Source organism: Ranitomeya variabilis, chromosome 3 (assembly GCF_051348905.1).
Source record: "Ranitomeya variabilis isolate aRanVar5 chromosome 3, aRanVar5.hap1, whole genome shotgun sequence".
NCBI lineage: Eukaryota > Metazoa > Chordata > Amphibia > Anura > Dendrobatidae > Ranitomeya > Ranitomeya variabilis.
The window spans coordinates 269665716-269687738 of record NC_135234.1 but is presented as its reverse complement, the minus strand read 5'-3'; the positions used below and the strand labels follow the sequence as shown (position 1 = coordinate 269687738).

General features: G+C 46.2%; 1 protein-coding gene across 4 annotated transcripts in view; it reads left to right on the top strand.

Annotated features, from left to right (window-relative positions):
- ANKS1A (ankyrin repeat and sterile alpha motif domain containing 1A) overlaps positions 1-22023 on the top strand; it is a 390648-nt gene that overhangs the window by 189082 nt on the left and 179543 nt on the right. For all 4 annotated transcript variants that reach the window (XM_077295484.1, XM_077295481.1, XM_077295483.1 and 1 more), the window contains 2 exons: positions 3885-4060; positions 4183-4251. In XM_077295484.1, the coding sequence (XP_077151599.1) occupies positions 3885-4060; positions 4183-4251 (245 nt within the window). The remainder of the gene's footprint in view (positions 1-3884; positions 4061-4182; positions 4252-22023) is intronic.

The window sequence follows — 22023 nt, the reverse complement described above, 5'->3', positions numbered from 1 at the left end:
AGATGGCATTGCTGCTTCAATGAAACGGAGAGAGACACTGCTATTAGAAAATAAAATTCTTCTGGCAGCTGTTTATATGTACCCGAGTCATCATATAAATCTGAATGATCAACAGTTTACTAAAGGAAAAGAAGCTTTAATTGAGGTAGCAGTTAGGATCAATGGGCTACAGGACGGCCAAGAGTAAGATGACTCGAGTCCTGCCAGTGCTGCTGCCGTTCCTTCATCCTCATCAGATGAGGAGTTTGATTTCGACAAGTATTTGGACGACATGGCGCAGGCAAAGCATTGCCGCAGGGAAAAAGATTCCACTCCCATAGAAAACAGAATGACCATATTTCAGCAACATTTTTCACTTGCTCTCAAAGAAGTAGCAGAGTTGTATCGTTCATCAAAACTGCGCACAAGGCAATTCCTTTATACCCTGAAATTGTTAGAGATGTTTCCCATGTGGTTACTGCTTTGCCACCAACCCAAGTTAGTGTAGAGAGGTTGTTCTATAGTCTTAAAATAATTAGGTCAGATGTGAGGTTATCTATAAAGGAGGATCTGATGGAGGCAATAGTATTTCTCAGAAAAAAATCATAGACTGCGCAAATGTTATTCAGTACGTTTTTGTAGAAAACTGGTTTTTTTTCCACTTACTACAGAGTGTATAATAAATTGTAACTATGCAAAGTGTTTTTTGTTCTAAAGTTGTATTCCAATAAATATATTTTATGTTCTATCTGAATGGCTTGATTATTGTATCATAATAAAGATTAAAAGCCTGATGTTACCATTTTACTACAGTAAATTTATCACTTAAACTTAAGCATGACCCATGTATGAGGGAGTTGGATTCGGTGTCATGGGAATTGAGGAGTTGGAGTCCGAGGTTTGGCTTACCGGTTCTTGGCAGAGGATTGTTCTCTGTAAACGGTCAGTACATCAATAGCAGTCTGTTACAAATTGTGTGCATATGAAGAGTGGTTTGCCTATGTAAACAGGATATTAACTCCTTAGCTACCACAGATACGTATTAAAACGGTGGCTGATAAGGGTACTTATTCCCTCATTGCTGTTTTAATAACGGCAATCACAAAAAAAAGTGTGCTTACTGTTTCAATCATCTCTCTCTGTTCTGACATGATATACACATCAGAAGAAACAGAAATGATGCCCCCCCGGTAGCTCCGACATCCCCCGATCCTTCCTGATCAGTCGCCCGGAGTCATCTTCCTGGGAAAACCCGGCAACAATATGGAATTTTTCCTATTGGTTCCTTTTGATCACTGTCATAGACCCTATCAAATTGATCAAAATAAAATCGTAAATCAAACCCCCTTTGTCAACCCCTTAGTTAGATAAAAATTATAAAATATTTTTTGTTTTTCTTTCCATTCTTTGCAGTTAGGGCTGTGTTAGGGTTGGGGTTAGAATTAGGGGGTTTTCAAAAGTAAAAAAAGAAATGACGGCTAGTGTTGAACGATAATGCTCGCGACTCAAGTTTGCATCGGGTGCTCGGGTATGCTCAGAGAATTGCAGATCCCTGCATGTTTTTTTGGGGGCGTTTAACATCCGCAAAACATATGGGGCAGGGACTCGAGCATGTCGCTCGAACACCCACGACATTTTGATTCATACCTGAGCACACGATGCAAACTGGAGTAGCAAGCACTTGCACTCAACACTAATGATGACATATTCAATATGATGCCCTAATGTTATCAAATTATATGGCGTACCTGTGGGTTCAAGATACTCACTGTGCCCCTGCATAAAATCTTTGAGGGGTGTTGTTTCCAAAAGGGGGTCACTTGTTGGAGGTTTCCACTGTTTAGGCACATCAGGGGCTCTTCAAACGCAACATGGTGTCCGCTAATTATTCCAAATTTTACATTCAAAAAGTGAAATGGCACTCCTTCCTTTCCAAGCCCTGCTGTGTGCCCAAACAGTATATTTCTCCCACAAATAAGGTGTTGGCATACTCAGGAGAAATTGCACAATAAATTTTGGGGTCCGTTTTCTCCTGTTACCCTTGTGAAAATAAAAAAAAGTTTGCGTCTAAACATTAAGTGTTCATTTTTTCCTTCCAATTTGCTTCAGTTCCTGTGAAGCACCTGACGGGTTTATATATTTCTTGAATGTGGTTTTGAGCACCTTGAGGGGTTCAGTTTTTAGAATGGTGTCACTTTTGGGTATTTTCTGTCGTATAGATCCCTCAAAGTCACTTCAAATATAATGTGGTTTCTAGAAAAAAAAAAGGTTTTGTAAATTTTGTTGGAAATACGAGAAATCGCTAGTCAACTTTCAACCCTTCTGACTTCCTCTCAATAAAAATTGTTTCCAAAATTGTGCTGATGTAAAGTAGACATGTGGGAAATGTTATTTAACTGTTGTGATTTAAAGGCATACAAATTAAGTTTGAAAATTGTGAAACTTTCAAACATTTCTCCAGATTTTCCTTATTTTCACAAATAAACGCAAGTCGTATCGAATAAATTTTACCACTATCATGAAGTATGATGAAGTATGATATGTCAAGAGAAAATAGTCTCAGAATCAGTTGGATCCGATAAAGCGTTCCAGAGTTATGGCCTCAGTGGTCAGTGGTGACAGTGGTCAGAATTGTAAAAATTGGCCTGGTCATTAAAGGGAACCTGTCACCCCGTTTTTTGAAGATGAGCTAAAAAAAAGCGTTAAATAGGGGCAGAGCTGGGCATTACATTAGTGTCTTTTGTGTGCCTTTATTACCCACCTATGCTGCTGAAATACCTTTGTAAAGTCGCCGTTTTCTGCTGTCACTCACGCTGGTCTGGTCCTATGGGCGTGGTGACAGCGCTGTTTCTCCCCCAGAATCCTGCTCATCATTACGTTGGTGGCGTAGTGGTGTGCGCATGTCCAACAGAGAATATCCACTGCCCAGGAGATGAAAAAAAGAGCGCGATCTGCGCTATTCAGCCGTTTGCCGGTGGGCGCGGCCATCTTTCTGTGGCCGCGCCTGCGCAGATGGAGCGCTCTGCTGCCCGGGGCTTCAGGAAAATGGCCGCCGCGATCTCCTTCTGCGCACGCGCGGAATCCAGCGGCCATTTTCCTGAAGCCCCGGGCAGCAGAGCGCTCCATCTGCGCACGCGCGGCCACAGGAAAGATGGCCGCGCCCACCGGTAAACGGCTGAATAGCGCAGATCACGCTCTTTTTCATCTCCTGGGCAGTGGATATTCTCTGTTGGACATGCGCACACCACTACGCCACCAACGGAATGATGAGCCTGATCTGGGGGAGAAACAGCGCTGTCACCACGCCCATAGGACCAGACCAGCGTGAGTGACAGCAGAAAACGGCGACTTTACAAAGGTATTTCAGCAGCATAGGTGGGTAATAAAGGCACACAAAAGACACTAATGTAACGCCCAGCTCTGCCCCTATTTAACGCTATTTTTAGCTCATCTTCAAAAAACGGGGTGACCGGTTCCCTTTAAGGTCAAAATAAATATTTACTTTTCGGCAGGTGCTTACTACTGCAAATATTCAGAATGTAAACAAACCTTTAGGAAACAGTGTTTGAGATTGAGGTAGGCATCTAAGTGGTTAAACAGTATCGAACAATGCCAAGTCTGGTCGTTACTGTTACACATGTGCTGACAGTATGAAATCCTCTCCATACACTCGACATAGGATGAAATGGTACTATGTCGTTCTATGGCTAGATGGGATTAAATAAAAACTGGAAATTATTGTATTTTAAAAATGGCATGTAGCCAACTACAACCCATGTTAAAGATTACAAATACAATAATCAAAAGCACACAGCATTTTTCAATTTCTTTATGTACATAGTTATGTTTTTTAAAAATATCTAGTTCAAGGTGTTTCCTTTACCAAACACACTCCTCTTTTTTAGGTGGAATGCAAAGACCGTTGCTGAATTTGCATTTGGATTTAGAAAGCGTATCCCAGTCGGAATCTCCATATGAAGCTCTGTACAATGCCTCCTCTTGTCATTCTTTAGATAGCATATGTAGTGGGCTCTCTTCTGACAGGGATTCCCTGTGCCGCGAAAACACAAAAGCACGACATGTAAGTGGTTTTACACTTTAGTTTAGTTGCTTATATTGATTTTTATTAGGTGAACTTTTTTATTTTACTAGATGTACTTTTTGATTGTAATTATTATTTATATTTTTTTTTTTCCTTTACAGAAGGAAAGGCCACCTCCTCCAGCTAAGCCTCCACCTGAAGATGAAGAAGCGTTAGAGAGGAAACTGAGTGTAAGTCTTGTTCTGGACGTATGTCTCCTTTAATAAAGTTGAATTGGCTGGACAGTTTCTAAAAACCCCATAAATTGGTGTGCACTCACATAGTTTTCTAAAACCTCTGTCACTTCTTATCTCAGTTCCCCTGTTCTAGGCCTCCTGCTGCCTGTTGTACCAGTATGAGTAACGAAGACATGGGCTCTCATGGGAGACATGCAGAACCATATATTAATTGTCAGAGTACGTAAGGTGCAAATATAATGTCATACACCTCCCAGTGGAGAAAAATAAATGAGGTAGAAGTGCAAATTGCTTGTGCAAAGTACCTCCCTATTGTTCTATGGGAATAAAAGTAAAAATTATCTAAACATTGCCAAAGCACAGTGGTTAAAGTCAAATAACCCAAACTGGAAATAACAATAAATACATAAGGTAGAAATGTAAGATTCTAGTGCAAAATACCTCTTCGTTAAGGTAAAAGTAATACATCTAATAAAGTTATGACAGATATAAATCGCTAAGCGAAGGCAGATAAAAACATATGACAACTTTACTTTGCAATGGTACAGACCTACAATTGCCAGGCCTCAACGCGCGTTTCAGCCTTTTTCCTCAGGGGGCGTGTGGAACCAGTATGAAAACCGAGAGTCCATCTCTATAGCGCTTAAGTTGGCGACATTCCCAGATTTTAGACTCATAGCCCCACTTTCCCAGCTGTTTCCTTCTGCACTTGATGTCAGGACTCTGAACATTTTTTACCTTTTGTGCATTACTGCCCTCTTCCAAGATGGCGTCTTTGGTCTCATGTGCACTGTGTCTTCATGCTATAAAACTCCACCCCAGCCTTCAGTCTGTGCTAGAGTATTCTGCCTTGCATCCAGCTCCTGACCTCTGATTACTCCCTGGCTATACACCTGCTCCTGTGAACCTGTGTGGTGATCCTGCTACTCTGCTCTGAGTTCCTGCTGCATACACAAGTTTCCAGTAATCCTCCTTCATCTGCTGCTCGTGTTTACTTCATCTGCATTTGCTGGACATGTAAGCTGCTGCTGCTTTGCTATAACCTGAGACTATTAACCAGGCCTCCCTGGTTGAGCTAAGATGTGATTTGAACTGCCTATAAGCATATCTATCTGTGTCTGGACTAAGACAAGGATTTATTCGTGTCAAGTATCCTCAAGACTTTCTGCTTGATTGCATTTTTCTCTGAAGACTGCTAAGCTGCGTTTATTATTTGCACCAAGTGTTGTGGACTTGAATTTCTCTCTGCACCTGTTTGAATCGCCGTGTGATAATATAGACTTTACCACTTATAAAACTGTGTCCTGTATTTGTCATGTTCCACGCAGAGTCTCCTGAGTTATCCCCTATAATTATTACAGGATACTCTAGCCCAAAAAAAAAAAAAAAAAAGGAGACTGCTGGAACACTGCCACCAGCTAGCCCACCTAAGTTGCCCCCATTCAGATTTAATAGTGATCGCGACAAATTTCGTGGCTTTGTGAATCAATGTATGCTATATTTTGATGTGCATGCTAACCGTTTTCCTACTGATAGATCCAAAGTATTGTGTGTAATAATGCTACTGACCTCACGAGCGCTTGCCTGGGCGAATCCGATGATTGAGTATCGTGACCCACGGTTAAATGACTTGGATGATTTCTTGGCAGCTATGGCATTAATGTTTGATGACCCTAATCGCCGTGCAACCACTGAATCTGCTTTGTTGTCTTTACGCCAGGCTAAACGTTCTGTTATTGAGTATGCCACTGAATTCAGGAGATTGGCGGTAGATACCAATTGGGACAGTTATGCACAATTGCCTATTTTTAAAAGGGGTCTGTCTAGTATTGTAAAAGATGAACTAGCCCGCTCTGAGTCACCAGAAGAGCTAGAGACATTTACACAGCATTGTGTGCGCATAGACGTTCGCCTTACTGAGCGTAGGCAGGAGAAATTCGCTGCATATAACAGTGTTTCTAACTTTTCCCTTCCTTCCAAAGAGCCTGCAGGTAAAACCTCTCGGGAAGTGGAGGAGGTGCCCATGCAAATTGATTCCGTTCAGAGGCGCGAGAGGCATCGCCTTCGTGAAAGTCTATGTTTCTACTGCGGCCAGTCTGACCACTTCTTGATCAATTGTCCTAAGTGTCTTAGACGGCCTAACAAGGTGCTAGCAGCAGTAGGGGAGTATGACAACTGTGATGATAAATCTGACATCTCTGAATGTAGCCTGCCTTTAAATGCTGTATTCCATTCACTTTCTATGACTTCACCCCCCAAGGAGCTGAAGGAAAAGAACTCACTGTTCTCTCCTTATTAAGATCCTGTGTTCAGGACAATGGATTTCTAGTGCAGCTATGATTGACTCTAGTGCAGGTGGCAATTTCATGGATATCGCATTTGCCAAGGAACATTGTATTAAAATTCAGCAAAGAGCCTCTCCAATTACCATGGAAACAGTGGATGGGTCACCTTTAATCTCTGGGCCTGTGGATCAGGAGACCGTACCCCTTGAAATTTTGTTGGAGCCTAATCATCAGGAGCAACTTTCTTTCTTGCTAATTTCTTCTCATTTTCCTGTGATTTTAGGCATTCCTTGGTTGCGTTCTCAGAACCCAATTATCAACTGGGAGACCAAGGAGATTATCTTTCCAACAAGGAGCAACTCAGCGTTAACAGAAGCTGTCCCTGAGTCCACGGCTACGGAACCAAATGTACAGGTATTTTCTTTACCTCCAGCATATAAAGAGTTCTCTGACATCTGTGACAAAAAGAATGCAGATCAGCTTCCTCCACACAGGCATTATGACTGTCCCATTGAGCTGGTTCCTGGGGCAGCCATTCCTTTTGGTATACCCTTTGGCGGCACCTGAGCTTCAAGCCTTAAAGGAGTATATTGATGAAAATCTGGCCAAAGGCTTCATACGTCCTTCATCCTCACCAGCAGGGGTACCTATCTTTTTTGTAAAGAAGAAGGATGGGACCCTGAGACCCTGTGTTGACTATCGAGAACCTTTGTAACGCCCCTGCAACATTTCAACACCTTGCTAATGACATTTTCAGAGATTTGTTGGACCAGATGTAATGATCTATTTGGACGATATACTAATCTTTTCTGACTCTCTACATGAAGAACATGTCAAAAAAACTGTTTTAAGACGTCTGAAAGAGAACCAACTGTATATTAAGCCGGAGAAATGCGAGTTCCATCGTTCTGAGATACAGTTCTTAGGTTATATCATCTCTCCCCAGGGGCTGAACATGGAATCTGGTAAGATTCAGGCTATCCCTGACTGGCCGGTACCCAAGAACGTTAAGGAGGTCCAACGTTTTATTGGTTTTGCAAATTTCTACAGACGCTTCATTCGAAATTTTTCTGATATTGTCCGTCCCATTACTTCCTTGACAAAGAAGAAAAAGCCCTTTTAGTGGTCATCACAGGCTCAAGAAGCTTTTGATCGGCTTAAGATCTGTTTCACATCAGCACCACTGTTGATACACCCAGATCCAACACAACCTTTCATTGTGGAGGTGGACGCTTCTGATAATGCTTTGAGGGCTAATCTCTCCCAAAGAACTGGAGACAAGGGTCTGCTACATCCTTGTGCTTTCTTTTCCCATAGACTAACCTCAGCAGAGAAGAATTACGACGTGGAGGACAAGGAATTGCTGGCTATTATTGCAGCTTTCAAAGAATGGAGGCATCATCTGCAAGGAGCTGCACAACAGATCATAGTACTAACTGACCATTGCAATTTAGAGTTCCTTAGATCTGCTAGATGTCTTTCTCCTCGTCAGGCTCGTTGGAACTTATTTTTAAATCAATTTAACTTTATCTCGTACCGTCCAGGTTCTAGTAATGGGAAGGCTGATGCTTTATCCCGAATCCATGCTGCGGATTCCGTACCTGGAGCCCCGTCCAAGACCATTCTATCTGGTGCCAATTTCATCGGAGTTATCCACGATCAGGACTTGTGGAAGGAGTGCAGGGAGGCCTATGAAGGTGATGTATTTCTGGCCAACCCACCTGTGGATATCAATCTTGTCTTTAAGGGTGGCATGTGGTTCAGAGATCGACGTATCTATGTCCCGGAGGTCGTCCGTCTGCAGATCCTCAAGTTGGTACATGACTCCAAGTTGGCTGGTCACAGGGGGGTACAGAAGACACAAGAGTTCCTGAGCCAATTCTTCTGGTGGCCAACTTGCCTGAAGGATACCAAGGACTATGTTCTCTCTTGCGAGGTATGTGCTCGTTACAAGACTCCTCATGTGGCACCTACGGGCCTTCTACAACCATTACCGGTTCCGTCCCGCCCTTGGGGGTCTATATCAATGGACTTTATTGTGGAGCTGCCTACATCGGGGGGCATGAATACAATCATGGTGGTAGTTGATCGCCTGACTAAAGCTGCTCATTTTGTTCCATGCACCGGCCTCGCCTCAGCTAAAGATACAGTGAACTTGTTTATACAGAATGTCTTTCAGTTGCACGGGGTTCCGGAAGAGATCATCTCTGACCGTGGAGTACAGTTCACATCAAGATTCTGGAAGGGGTTTTGCTCTGCACTCAATATTAATGTCTGTCTCTTCTGCTTACCATCCCCAGACAAATGGTCAGACTGAGCGTATGAACCAGACGCTGGAACAATATCTAAGATGCTATGTCAGCCATCTCCAGGATGATTGGTTGGAGTTGTTGCCGTTAGCTGAATTTTCATATAATTCTTCTCAGAGCGCCTCCACTAAATTTACACCTTTCTTTGCCAATCTGTGTTATCATCCGTGTATTTTACCTAGGTCTCCAATTAATTCTCCGGTTCCGGCAGTGGAGGAAAGGCTGACTGCGATGAGACAAAATCTGGAGGTTCTGAAGGAATCCCTGACCACAGCTCAAGAACGTTATAAGAGATCGGCTGATAGATTCCGTAAACCTGCACCCATGTTCAAGGTTGGAGATTCCGTGTGGTTAGCAACTAAGAATCTGAAGTTAAACGTTCCTTCACAAAAACTTGGACAGAAAATCATTGGCCCTTTCAAGATCAACGGTATTGTGAGCTCTGTGGCCTGCCGGCTGAAGCTGCCTAGGACAATGAAGGTACACCCAGTTTTTCATGTATCTTTACTAAAGCCTGTATCTCCTAATACCTTCCAGGGACGTGTTGTGCCACCTCCGCAGCCTGTGGTGATTGATGGGCAAGAACAATTTGTGGTGGAGGAATTTATTGATTCCAGGATTCGCAGGAATCGGCTCCAATATCTGATAAGATGGCAGGGATATCCCCCTGAAGAAGACTCTTGGGAACCTGTGGAAAACATCAATGCCCAACAGAAGATTTCTCGTTTTCATCAGAGATTCCCTGAGAAATCAGGTCCAGGATCGTCCTGAGGCCGCTTCTAAGGAGGGAGTAATGTCAGGACTCTGAACATTTTTTACCTTTTGTGCATTACTGCCCTCTTCCAAGATGGCGTCTTTGGTCTCATGTGCACTGTGTCTTCCTGCTATAAAACTCCACCCCAGCCTTCAGTCTGTGCTAGAGTATTCTGCCTTGCATCCAGCTCCTGACCTCTGATTACTCCCTGGCTATACACCTGCTCCTGTGAACCTGTGTGGTGATCCTGCTACTCTGCTTTGAGTTCCTGCTGCATACACAAGTTTCCAGTAATCCTCCTTCATCTGCTGCTCGTGTTTACTTAATCTGCATTTGCTGGACATGTAAGCTGCTGCTGCTTTGCTATAACCTGAGACTATTAACCAGGCCTCCCTGGTTGAGCTAAGATATGATTTGAACTGCCTATAAGCATATCTATCTGTGTCTGGACTAAGACAAGGATTTATTCGTGTCAAGTATCCTCAAGAATAACTGTGCTTCATAGACTTTCTGCTTGATTGCATTTTTCTCTGAAGACTGCTAAGCTGCGTTTATTATTTGCACCAAGTGTTGTGGACTTGAATTTCTCTCTGCACCTGTTTGAATCACCGTGTGATAATATAGACTTTACCACTTATCAAACTGTGTCCTGTAGTTGTCTTGTTCCACGCAAAGAGTCTCCTGAGTTATCCCCTATAATTATTTCACTTGAACTGAAATAATTTAGTGGATGTTCAGATAAAGGAGATTCCTGAATCTGCAAATGCTTTGAAAGCGTTGAGCGCCTGTGATCAACTTGCAGCTACTGTGACAGGGCTGCAGTCAGGCGGCAATGATGAAAACTGATGATTTTTAAAATGGTATCACTTTTGGGGAGTTTCCTATATACAGACCTCTCAAAGTCCTTTTAAATCTGAATATGTCCCTAAAGAAACAGGTTTTTAAAATTTGTTGAAAAATGAGAAATTGCTACTAAACTTTTAACTTCTCTAACATCCTAACAAAATAGAATGTTACAAAGAGGGAAGAAGAAGACCGGGTTTCTCAATGTGTCCACGCTGACCACACAACGATAGAAATGTTCTTGAACGCTTTATTGTGCCGACATGTTTCGTGGCGAATCTGCCACTTCCTCAGGGCCAAACGTGTCGGCACAATAAAGCTTTCAAGAACATTTCTATCGTTGTGTGGTCAGCGCGGACGCATTGAGAAACCCGGTCTTTTTCTCCCTTCTTTGTGACATCGGCATCCACGGAAGTCTGCAGCGACCACTGTTTCCTTTCATATCCTGTAAGGGGTTGTGACTCTTCACAACCTGTAATGGCGAGTGCACCCACCGTGTATTATCTAAAATATCACTTTTATCGCCCTATGTGCGCTCTCTTTCCTTCATTTCTAACAAAATAGAATGACATTTGAAAAATGATGCAAATGGAAATGATCGAAATGGGAAATGTTATTTATTATTTTGTACAGCATGACTAACTGATTTAAGGATATAAAGACTAAAAGTTTAAAAATTTCAATTTTTTTTTCAAATTTTTTTCCAAAATAACGATATTTTCATAAATAAACGCATATCATATCAAACAAATTTTACCACTGTCATGAAGAACAATATGTCACGAAAAAGAACTCTGAATTACAGGGATTGAAGCGTTCCAGAGTTAATACCTCATAAAGTGACACTGGTCAGATGTCTAAAATCTGGCCTGGTCAAAATTGGCTAGGTTACCAACGAGTTAATATTGCCATGCCCAGAAGAACCAATACTAAACATTTCACACCGATTAACCTGTACAATGACCAATGTGAAAAGGAAAAAAAATGCTATATATTTTCATCATACAGCCACTCAAAAAGTAGTAATAGGATGTGAACAAAAAGTGGTATATTAAAAAAAGAAAAATTCTTTGCCTCTGAAAATAAAGCCCTCAAATGGCTTCATCTGAATAAAGATAAACATAACGATGCAAAAGAAACTAATTATTTTGGTAAGAAAGTGTGTTTACTGTGCAAAAGTAATAAACATAAAAAAATATGAATCTGATATTGATATAATCGTACTGAAGTGTTCAACATGGAGCACAGGATAAGTGTGAAACTAGACTTAAAATCAATCCTAAATGTTATTTACTTTATCCCAAAATGGTACCCATAAAAGCTTCAACTCATGACTTGCAAAAAAAATTTTGCACTCAATTCTGTCATCTGATCAATTGAAAAAATAGGTGGTTTCTACATTACTGGTAGCTTCAAAGGCTCTAGGAGAGTGTCATAACTCCCCCAACCCTCAATATATAATAAATTCATGTGAAATTTTAATTGGGGGGGGGGATTGGTCTCTACTGTTCTAGCACATATGCACTTGCCACCTGCAACCTATTCTAGGAAAGCCCGTGCTTCACAAACCAAATAGCGCTCTTTCCCTTACATGCCTTACCGCCAAACAGCAGTTTTTGACTACATATGGTGTATCGGTGTCCCCATGAGAAATTGTACAAAAAAATGTGAAGTTCATTTTCTTCTGTTAAAGGGGTTGTCCACTACTTTCAATTAACCCCCCAATGTATCCCCCCGGGGCCCCTGATGAATTGTGTAATTACCTTGCGTTGCCGTTTTCGCCTGTGAGCGGCGCTATTCCGGTGGCTGAGTCCGGGTCACGTGACCCCCAGGCTGCAGCCGACGCTTATTTCCGCCGACGTCACGTCAATTTCCAGACTCTGGAAATTGACGTGACATCAGTAGCAGGCGTGAGCCAGCCTCACAGCCAGCAGTCACTCATCAAGAGTGACTGGGCTGTGGGCGGGGCTGGTGGCTGCAGGCCTGTGCTGGGGGCGGGCGGGGCTAGGCAGGGATGTGCGGGCGGGGCTAGGCAGGCATTTTTTGTGCGGGCGCTGGTGCTGTGCGGTCCGGCGCTGTGGGGTCCGGCGCTGTGCGGGTCTGGCGCTGTGTGGGCCGGCGCCGATGCTGTGCTGTATGTGCTGGGGGGGGGGGTGGTCTTTGGGGTTTGTGTGTCTCTGTGTGCAGGCATCGTCCGATGGGACTACAAGTCCCATCGGGCTCTGCCTGCTACAGTGACAGTGACACATTAGCCAATGATGGGACAGTAGTAGTCCCATCATCCGGCTAATGTGTTGAATGTAAAAAAAAAACATGCGCCATGCGACATGTACCATGCGACGACATGCGCTATGCACCATGCGACGACATGCACCATGCGACGACATGCGACATGTACCATGCGACGACATGCGCCATGCGACGACATGCGACAACATGCGACATGTACCATGCGACAACATGCGACGACATGCACCATGCGACGACATGCACCATGCGCCGACATGCGCCATGCGACGACATGCGCCATGCGACGACATGCACCATGCGACGACATGTACCATGCGACGACATGCACCATGCGACGACATGCAACATATGACATGTACCATGCGACGACATGCACCATGCGATGACATGCAACATGTGACATGCGACATGAAACATGCCACATACAGTACGTACATACATACAACATAGACATACAGTACATGTAACATAGATTACATACTCACCATCACTTGTCACTTTGTTCCCCGAAGCCATTGTCATCTGTAAAAAAATATTAAAATAATAAACAACCAATAATACTCCCTGATCCGCAGAAATCCAATTAAAACGAGTGTCCCTCGACGATCTCCCGTGGAGAGCAGGAGCATCTGCTGATGCGACTGCTCTCCAGGGGCTCCAGGAACACAATGAGGGAAGGAAGGTATCATTCCACAATTTATTCCCCACAATGTATTCCTATGCCCCTGTGAGACAATAGTCCCTAGTCTCACTTTATGCCATTGCTGTTGAGAAATTTTCACAGGCAGCAATTGCCATAAAGTGAGATTTGTCCTAAGGTAACCTCAGTTATGCACTGCAGGAGCCATTGTCTCCTGTCAGTGTGTCACTGAGGGTCCTGTAGAGCAGTGACATCACCCGATGTCACTGTTCTGTAGGGCAGATCATCGTGGGACACTCGTTATTAATTGGACTACGGCGGACAGGTAGTATGCGGTTTATTTTACGTTTTTTGCAGGCTCTGAAATATGGTAAGTATGGTGAAATGAAGAATATTAAAATACTTTTTTCCTAATGTGTGTGTGTTTTATTAACCCTTTATTAATATTGGATTAGTAATGGATAGGCGTCTTATTGACGCCTCTCCGTTATTAACCCGGCTTAATGTCACCTTACAATAGCAAGGTGACATTAACCCCTTATTACCCCATATCCCACCGCTACACGGGCGTGGGAAGAGAGGGGCTAAGTGCCGGAATTGGCGCATCTTACAGATGTGACATTTCCTGGGCGGCTGCAGACTGGTATTTGTAGCCGGGGGGGGACCAATATCCATGGCCCCTCTCTAGGCTATGAATATCAGCCGGCAGCTGTCTGCGTAGCCTTTCTGGCTATAAAATATAGGGGGACCCCACGTCATTTTTTTTGGGGGGTCCCCCTATTTTAATAGCCAGTAAAGGCTACGCAGACAGCTGCAGGCTGATAGTCATAGCAGGCTACAAATATTGGCCCCCGGCCGTTGGCTTTCCCCCTCTGGCGCAGAAAATTGCGCGGGAGCCCACGCCGTTTTTTTTTTAAATTACATAAACATTTTGTTTATTAATCCCTTTCTGCCAGCTGATGGAATAGTACGTATCCCCCACTTTGAGGTGGGCTTCGCAGTGAGCCCACTTCAAAGCCGCAACATGTCAGCTGTTTTCAATACAAAAAAAAATGTACTTGATCGCTAAACGGCATAGCGAGAAAAAAAATCGAAAGCCAAAATTATGTTTTTTTGGTCGCCGCGACATTGCATTAAAATGCAATAATGGGCGATCAAAAGAACGTATCTGCACAAAAGTGGTATCATTAAAAACGTCAGCTCGGCGCCCAAAAAACTAGCCCTCACCCGACACGATATCTCAGAAAATATAGACACTACAGGTATCAGAAAATGGCGCAATTATTTTATTTCTTTTTAGCAAAGTTTTGAATTTTTTTTTACCACTTAGATAAAAAATAACCTAGACGTGTTTGATGTCTTTGAACACGTAATGACCTGGAGAATCATAATGGCAGGTCAGTTTTATGCTTTATGCACACGTTGCAGATTTGGGTGCAGAATTGCCTGCACAAAATCTGCATCTCCTTGCAGAAAACGCAGCTGCGTTTTGGATGCATTTTTTTCACGTTTTTGTCATGTTTTTGCGTGGTTTTGATGCGGCTTTTTTGTGTGGTTTTGATGCTGTTCTTGGTGTGGTTTTTGGTGTGGTTTTTGCGTGGTTTTGATTCAGTTTTTGCTGTAGTATTTGGTGCTTTTTTTTGCGTGGTTTTGATTCAGGTTTTTGATGCTTTTTTATGCAGTTTTTGGTGAAGATTTGATGCAGTATTTGGTGCGGTTTTGATGCAGTTTTTGGTGCGGTTATGATGCAGTTTTTGGTGCAGTTTTTGCGTGCTTTTGATGCATTTTTTTATTTTTTTTCCTATATCTATCTATAGATATATGTGGATAGATATACCTATTGATAGATGTATGGATAATGTAGGGTGTGTGTCCCCTGTCAGGATTACATCCGAATTAGCTGCAGATTGGATGCTGCGTACTTGTAGTCCCATTGGATGATCCCCGCACACACCCGAACAGTCCCCCACAGCGTCGCACACACCCGAACAGTCCCGCACACACCCGAACAGTCCCGCACACACCCGAACAGTCCCGCACACACCCGAACAGTCCCGCACACACCCGAACAGTCCCGCACACACCCGAACAGTCCCGCACACACCCGACCAGTCCCGCACACACCCGACCAGTCCCGCACACACCCGACCAGTCCCGCACACACCCGACCAGTCCCGCACACACCCGACCAGTCCCGCACACACCCGACCAGTCCCGCACACACCCGACCAGTCCCGCACACACCCGACCAGTCCCGCACACACCCGACCAGTCCCGCACACACCCGACCAGTCCCGCACACACCCGACCAGTCCCGCACACACCCGACCAGTCCCGCACACACCCGACCAGTCCCGCACACACCCGACCTGTCCCGCACACACCCGACCAGTCCCGCACACACCCGACCAGTCCCGCACACACCCGACCAGTCCCGCACACACCCGACCAGTCCCGCACACACCCGACCAGTCCCGCACACGCCATCGGGCACTTCTGGCAAATGCCAGAAGGGCCGGTGCCAGTCGTGGGCCGCTCGATCCGCCTCCCCCTGCCACTGCCGACTCACCCCCCCTGCCGCCGCATTCAACGTCATAGACGCCGGTACAGTTGAATGCAATGATGGAGGAGAGAGCGTCTACAGACGCTCCCTCCCATCCTTCCGCGCTCTGCCTCTGACACTGCGGGTGCGCGATAACGTCACATCATCGCGCACCTGCTGTGTCCCGGGCAGACTGCAGCCCCTGAGACAGGAGCAGGAAGCAACGCGGGCAAGAGGAAAGGTGAGGAGTGGTTTTTTTTTTTTTTTTTGTACTGGACTGTGGGGACATTCTATATACCACTGTGCGGGCTGTGCTGGATATACCACTGTGCGGGCTGTGCTGGATATACCACTGTGCGGGCTGTGCTGGATATACCTCTGTGCTGGATATACCACTGTGCGGGCTGTGCTGGATATACCACTGTGCGGGCTGTGCTGGATATACCACTGTGCGGGCTGTGCTGGATATACCACTGTGCGGGCTGTGCTGGATATACCACTGTGCGGGCTGTGCTGGATATACCACTGTGCGGGCTGTGCTGGATATACCACTGTGCGGGCTGTGCTGGATATACCACTGTGCGGGCTGTGCTGGATATACCACTGTGCGGGCTGTGCTGGATATACCACTGTGCGGGCTGTGCTGGATATACCACTGTGCGGGCTGTGCTGAATATACCACTGTGCGGGCTGTGCTGGATATACCACTGTGCGGGCTGTGCTGGATATACCACTGTGCGGGCTGTGCTGGATATACCACTGTGCGGCCTGTGCTGGATATACCACTGTGCGGGCTCTGCTGGATATACCACTGTGCGGGCTCTGCTGGATATACCACTGTGCGGGCTCTGCTGGATATACCACTGTGCGGGCTGTGCTGGATATACCACTGTGCGGGCTCTGCTGGATATACCACTGTGCGGGCTCTGCTGTATATACCACTGTGCGGGCTCTGCTGGATATACCACTGTGCGGGCTCTGCTGGATATACCACTGTGCGGGCTCTGCTGGATATACCACTGTGCGGGCTGTGCTGGATATACCACTGTGCGGTTTGTGCTCTATCTATCTATCCATCTGTCTGTGTGTAATGGAGTGTGGGTTGGACAAATGTAAAAGAGGAGGTTGGACAGAAATGACATCACAAATCTTTTTGAAGATAGAGGGGGGAGAGGAGGGAGGGGTTTGGGTGTGTTTTGGAGTGGGTGTGGTAGGTTCGTGCTTAGTAGCAATGCAATGCATCATGGAACTTGTAGTATTAGAGCACAATAACTCAGGAGAAAGGAAGTTGTTGATTAACCCCATGAGAACTGGATCCAGCACTGAAAATGTGCTGCTACAGCATGATAAAAGGTAATATTGCTAAAATAAAGACAGTGGATGTTTTCAGTTGCACATAATAGCAAGATTTATGAAAAAAAAAAAGTTTATGGTAGTGGACTACTTCTTTAACCTTGTGCACATGAAAAATTTGAGGCTAAAGCAACATAGTTTTTGGGCTTTACAATCCATTGTTACAAGATTTTTTCTGTAGCATCTGTGTTCAAAATGCTCATTACACTCCTAGATGATTTCTCCTAGATTAATTTCTGTGTTCTCTTCAGTAGTGGTATGACCAGATGTGGGATGTTGTTGCGTGCAGGAGAATACTGCACAACAAGATGTATTGGCCACTTTTCTCCTACACCTCATTGGTGAACACAGGACCATGGGTGTTATCCTGCTGCCATTAGATGCTGACACTAAGTAGCCACAAAAAGATTAGCTCCTTCTCTGCAGTATACACCACACACAGACTCCACCCGAAGCAGTTCAAGCTTAGTGTCAGTATAGTGTCAGTGTTCTGATCTTCAGACCACATCTGTAGCTTTCTTTTTTATTTTTATCTTCAACATCGTCAAAGGATTACAGGGGACGACAGATCTCTTAAGGGCTCTGCTCTTCTCAAACCTACAACAGGCAGGAATGTGGAGTGTCGCCTCCACGTACCCCCTTCTGCATCATTTTCTAAGGCATGCCTGAGATTTTTTAGGGGTGATGGTTCCCTTCAGGGCACTGCTCTCCCCACATCTACAACAGATGGGAACATGGAGTGTCGCCTCCATGCACCCCCCTTTGCATCCAGGCCCTTCCCGCTCTTAGTGCCGGACCAGCAGCCCTGAGCCATCTTTGGGGAGTTAACCCCTTGGATGCCCAGAGGCACTTAAGGCGTCCATGCGGCCCCCACTGCATTGTCACTGACTGAACAGCGGCGATGGAAGGAAGGCAGACGGTTCCCTGCACTGCCCAAGCTGCAGCTGACCTGTATGGCAGGATCGCTTCCATAGTCCGGGTCTTGTGGTTTCCATACCGGGAAACACACCGCTGGTAAGTGTGGGCCTGGGATGTGGTACGGCATGTGCAACGGCATTGGCGGAGGGCTCCTTCAACAGCGCTTTAAGCGCTATCACCCATGGGCTCCCCTCTCCCCTGGGCTCGTTCCGGCCGGCGTACAAAATTTAGGCCTATTTTAGGCCGCAACCCGAAGCTCCACCTTTTTATGACGTCGCAGCAGAGTGCCGCCCATTGTATGACATCGCAGCGCTAGCTCCACCCTCTTGGCGCGTCTCGCACACGTCTAGACTTCCCCGTACAATTCTCGGCAGCCACCTTTCCCTGCCGGCCGCATATCCACACGTGAAGCCTGGTCACAAATGGTGGCACTCTCCACGGTCCCTCTGCAATTCCGGACACAGCTGACTCTTTCAACAGGCCGGCTCCCTACTTGTACAGCCTGCCTGTACCTCACCAGGAGGACCACTCAGGGCCACAGGACGGGGTAAGATCTCTGGGCTGCGCCATTTACTCAACTCATTAGCCCTTCTCTGCAATCGTCACTGGACCTTACAACACACTGTCCTCCCTATTGGAGCATATCAGCAGGATCAAGGACATTCTGGGGTACACCATGTCACTCTCTAAGACATCCAAAAAGGCTAGCAAGACATACATTGTTTTTCACCTCTTGTACCACCTGCCAGTCTGTAGAGTACGCAACTCTGCAAGGCCTGTGATCCCGAGTTAACTTAGGAGCCCTCTGCCGCCACCGAACCCAGTGCACCTAGCCCCCCTGAGTAGGCTTTGTCACTGTCACAGTCCATGGCTTCTCTGACTAAAGCAATTGAGTCCCTTCAAAATCCCGCCACGGGTCAGGGCATTTGTCTGCCTATCTTAGAAGGTTCCTCTACCTCACGGGAACGGTTGGCCATCAGGGGCCGTTCTCAGTCCAAAACTCCACAGACATCTAGGAAATGGATCCGTTCCCTCTCATGCCTTGGCATCCGTGAGCTCCTTTTCCCGCTTCCCCTTCACTCAGGGTTCGTAATAACCAGGACTCTTGAGTCCGACACCGATATGCCGCATGATCTAGATTCTCCGGATTATCAGGCGACGATAGTCTCATTGAGGCCGTCAACCAGACTTTGAAGATTGACGAGGTCTCTAATTTCATCTTGGATCACGTGGTATCCTTCAAGAGGACCAAATGCTCTCATAGGGTTTTTTCCAGCCATCCAGAATTTCAGAACATAGTTCGGTGGCACAGAGAGCGACCGGACAAATGTTTCGCAGGTCAAAAGCCGCTTGAAGCGAGATATCCATTTTCATCGGATCTGTGTAAGGGAATCTCTTCCAGTTGACCTCCCGGTATCACTCCTGTCCACCAAAACCCTCCTATTCTTGCTAGATGATTCTTCCATTAAAGATCCCACAGACCGTCAGAGAATCTTGCCCTTTCAGTTTTTCAAGCGTCGGGCTCGGCACTCCTTCTTTTGCTGCAATGTGGGTAGCTAAAGCTATGGTCTCATGAGCAGATACCATGACCAGAACCATTCAGGATAGTGACCTTCCCCTGGAGGCAGCGGATCTGGCAAACCAAATCTCCTTAGCCAGGGACTATATGGTGCACGCTTCCTTGGACTCAGCTAAGGCTACGTTCACATTTGCGTTGTGCGCCGCAGCGTCGGCGCCGCAACGCACAACGCAAACAAAAACGCAGCAAAACGCATGCACAACGCTACGCTTTGCGCCGCATGCGTCCTTTTTTTCATTGATTTTGGACGCAGCAAAAATGCAACTTGCTGCGTCCTCTGCGCCCGGACGCGGGCGCCGCAGTGACGCATGCGGCGCAAAGCGCAAGTGCGACGCATGTCCATGCGCCCCCATGTTAAATATAGGGGCGCATGACGCATGCGGCGATGCTCCGGCGCCCGACGCTGCGGCGCAGACCGCAAATGTGAACGTAGACTAACTGTGCCGCTCTTGCTGCCGCAAACGCCATCTCCATTAGACTTGCATTGTGGCTCAGAGAATGGCGAGTGGACTCTGCCTGTAAAAAATCCCTAAAGGCTCTGCCTTTCTAGAGTGGTCGTTTATTTGAAGAGAAGCTGGATCAGCTTATCTCGGATGCCACAGGAGGAAAAAGTAAATTCCTCCCTTAGCAGAGGACTAGCCGAACATTTTGTCGGCAGCAGCAGACGCGTTTCCGATCCTTTCGCAACAAGCCCATTTGGTCCAATACAGCTACCTATTCCGGTTCGGGGCGCTCCTCCGATAGAGACAGGGGTCCCCAGGTTTCGTATAAGTCCAACCAGTCGTGGAAGAACCGTCCCAAACAATCCAGGTCAAAGAGAGTAAAGTCCCATAGACTCTCGGCACAATGACTCGTGGCATTATCTGGTCGACGCCAGCAAAGTAGGCGTCCATCTACTCCTATTTCTTCATACCTGGCTCTCTGTTGTTCACGACGAATGGGTCAGGGACCTCGTGTCTTCCGGTTACAAAATAGAATTTTCTTCCCACCCTCTAGCATGATTCTTCCCCTCTTATCCCCCCAAAACAGAGGTCCAGGCATGGTCCTTCAACCGAGCTATTGATTCGGTATGCCAAAACGAAGTCATTATTCCGGTCCCAGAAAACGCGGGGTTCTACTTAAACCTATTCGTGGTTCCAAAGAAGGACGGGACGGTGTGGCCCATTCTGGACCTGAAGCTCCTAAACAAGTTTGCCAAGGTCCGGCACTTCAGGATGGAATCCCACCGTTCTGTCATCACTTTGATGGGTGAAGGGGGACTTCCTAGCATCCATTGACATCTGGGATGCTTAGCTGCATATCCCGATTTTTATTTTTCCCCACCCCCCTCACCAAAGGTTCCTGCACTTCACCATCTGCGAGGAACATTTCCAATTTACTGCTTTTCCCTTCTGCGAGTTTTCACAAAGGTCATGGCGGACATCATGTCCATTCTGCACTCTCGGGGTGTGGTCGTTTTGCCATACCTAGACGACCTCCTAGTCAAAGGGCCTGTCTATCCAATCATGCGCGGAGTGTGTCCGTATCACTTTGGACACACTTTCTCACCTGGGTTGGCTGATAAACTTAGACAGATCTTGCCCTGTCCGAGCTCAGCAGATTTCCTTTTTAGGAACGACCCTGGACTCTGGTGATTCTCCCTCGAGACAAGGTCTTAGTCCTTTAACGGGGAGCCCGGGCACTTAGTCACCCACGTCCTCACTCCATCCAATTCGGCATGGGGATCCTGGGCAAGATGGTAGCAGTGATGGAAGCTGTTCCTTTCATCCAGTTGCATCTTTGGCCTCTATAGCATGCATTTCTAGCAGCCTGGGACAGAAACCCATTCTCTCTCGACTGGCTGTGCCGCTTGTCCCCGCGGGTCAAGCAGTCGCTCAGGTGGTGAACGTTGCGGTCATCCCTCACCCAAGGGAAATCTTTCCTTCCGGTCCAATGGCTGGTGGTCACCACCGACGCTAGTCTTCAGTCTGTATTATTCGGTTCTCCCTGCGATGGTTCCATCACCTTCTAGCGGCTCGCCCCATCCACATACAATCGGACAACACCTCAGCTGTGGCATATATCAACCATCGGGGGCACCTGCAGAAGGGTGGCAATGTGCGAGGTGAAACACATTCTCCTTTGGGCCGAGAGAAACCACTCAGTCATCTCAGAAGTTCACATCCCGGGTGTGGAAAACTGGGTGGCGGACTTCCTCAGCTGCCAGGGTCTCTCTTCGGGGGAGTGGTCACTGCATCCGGAGATCTAACAGCAGATTTGTTATCGCTGGGGGATTCCGGTCGTCGATCTGATG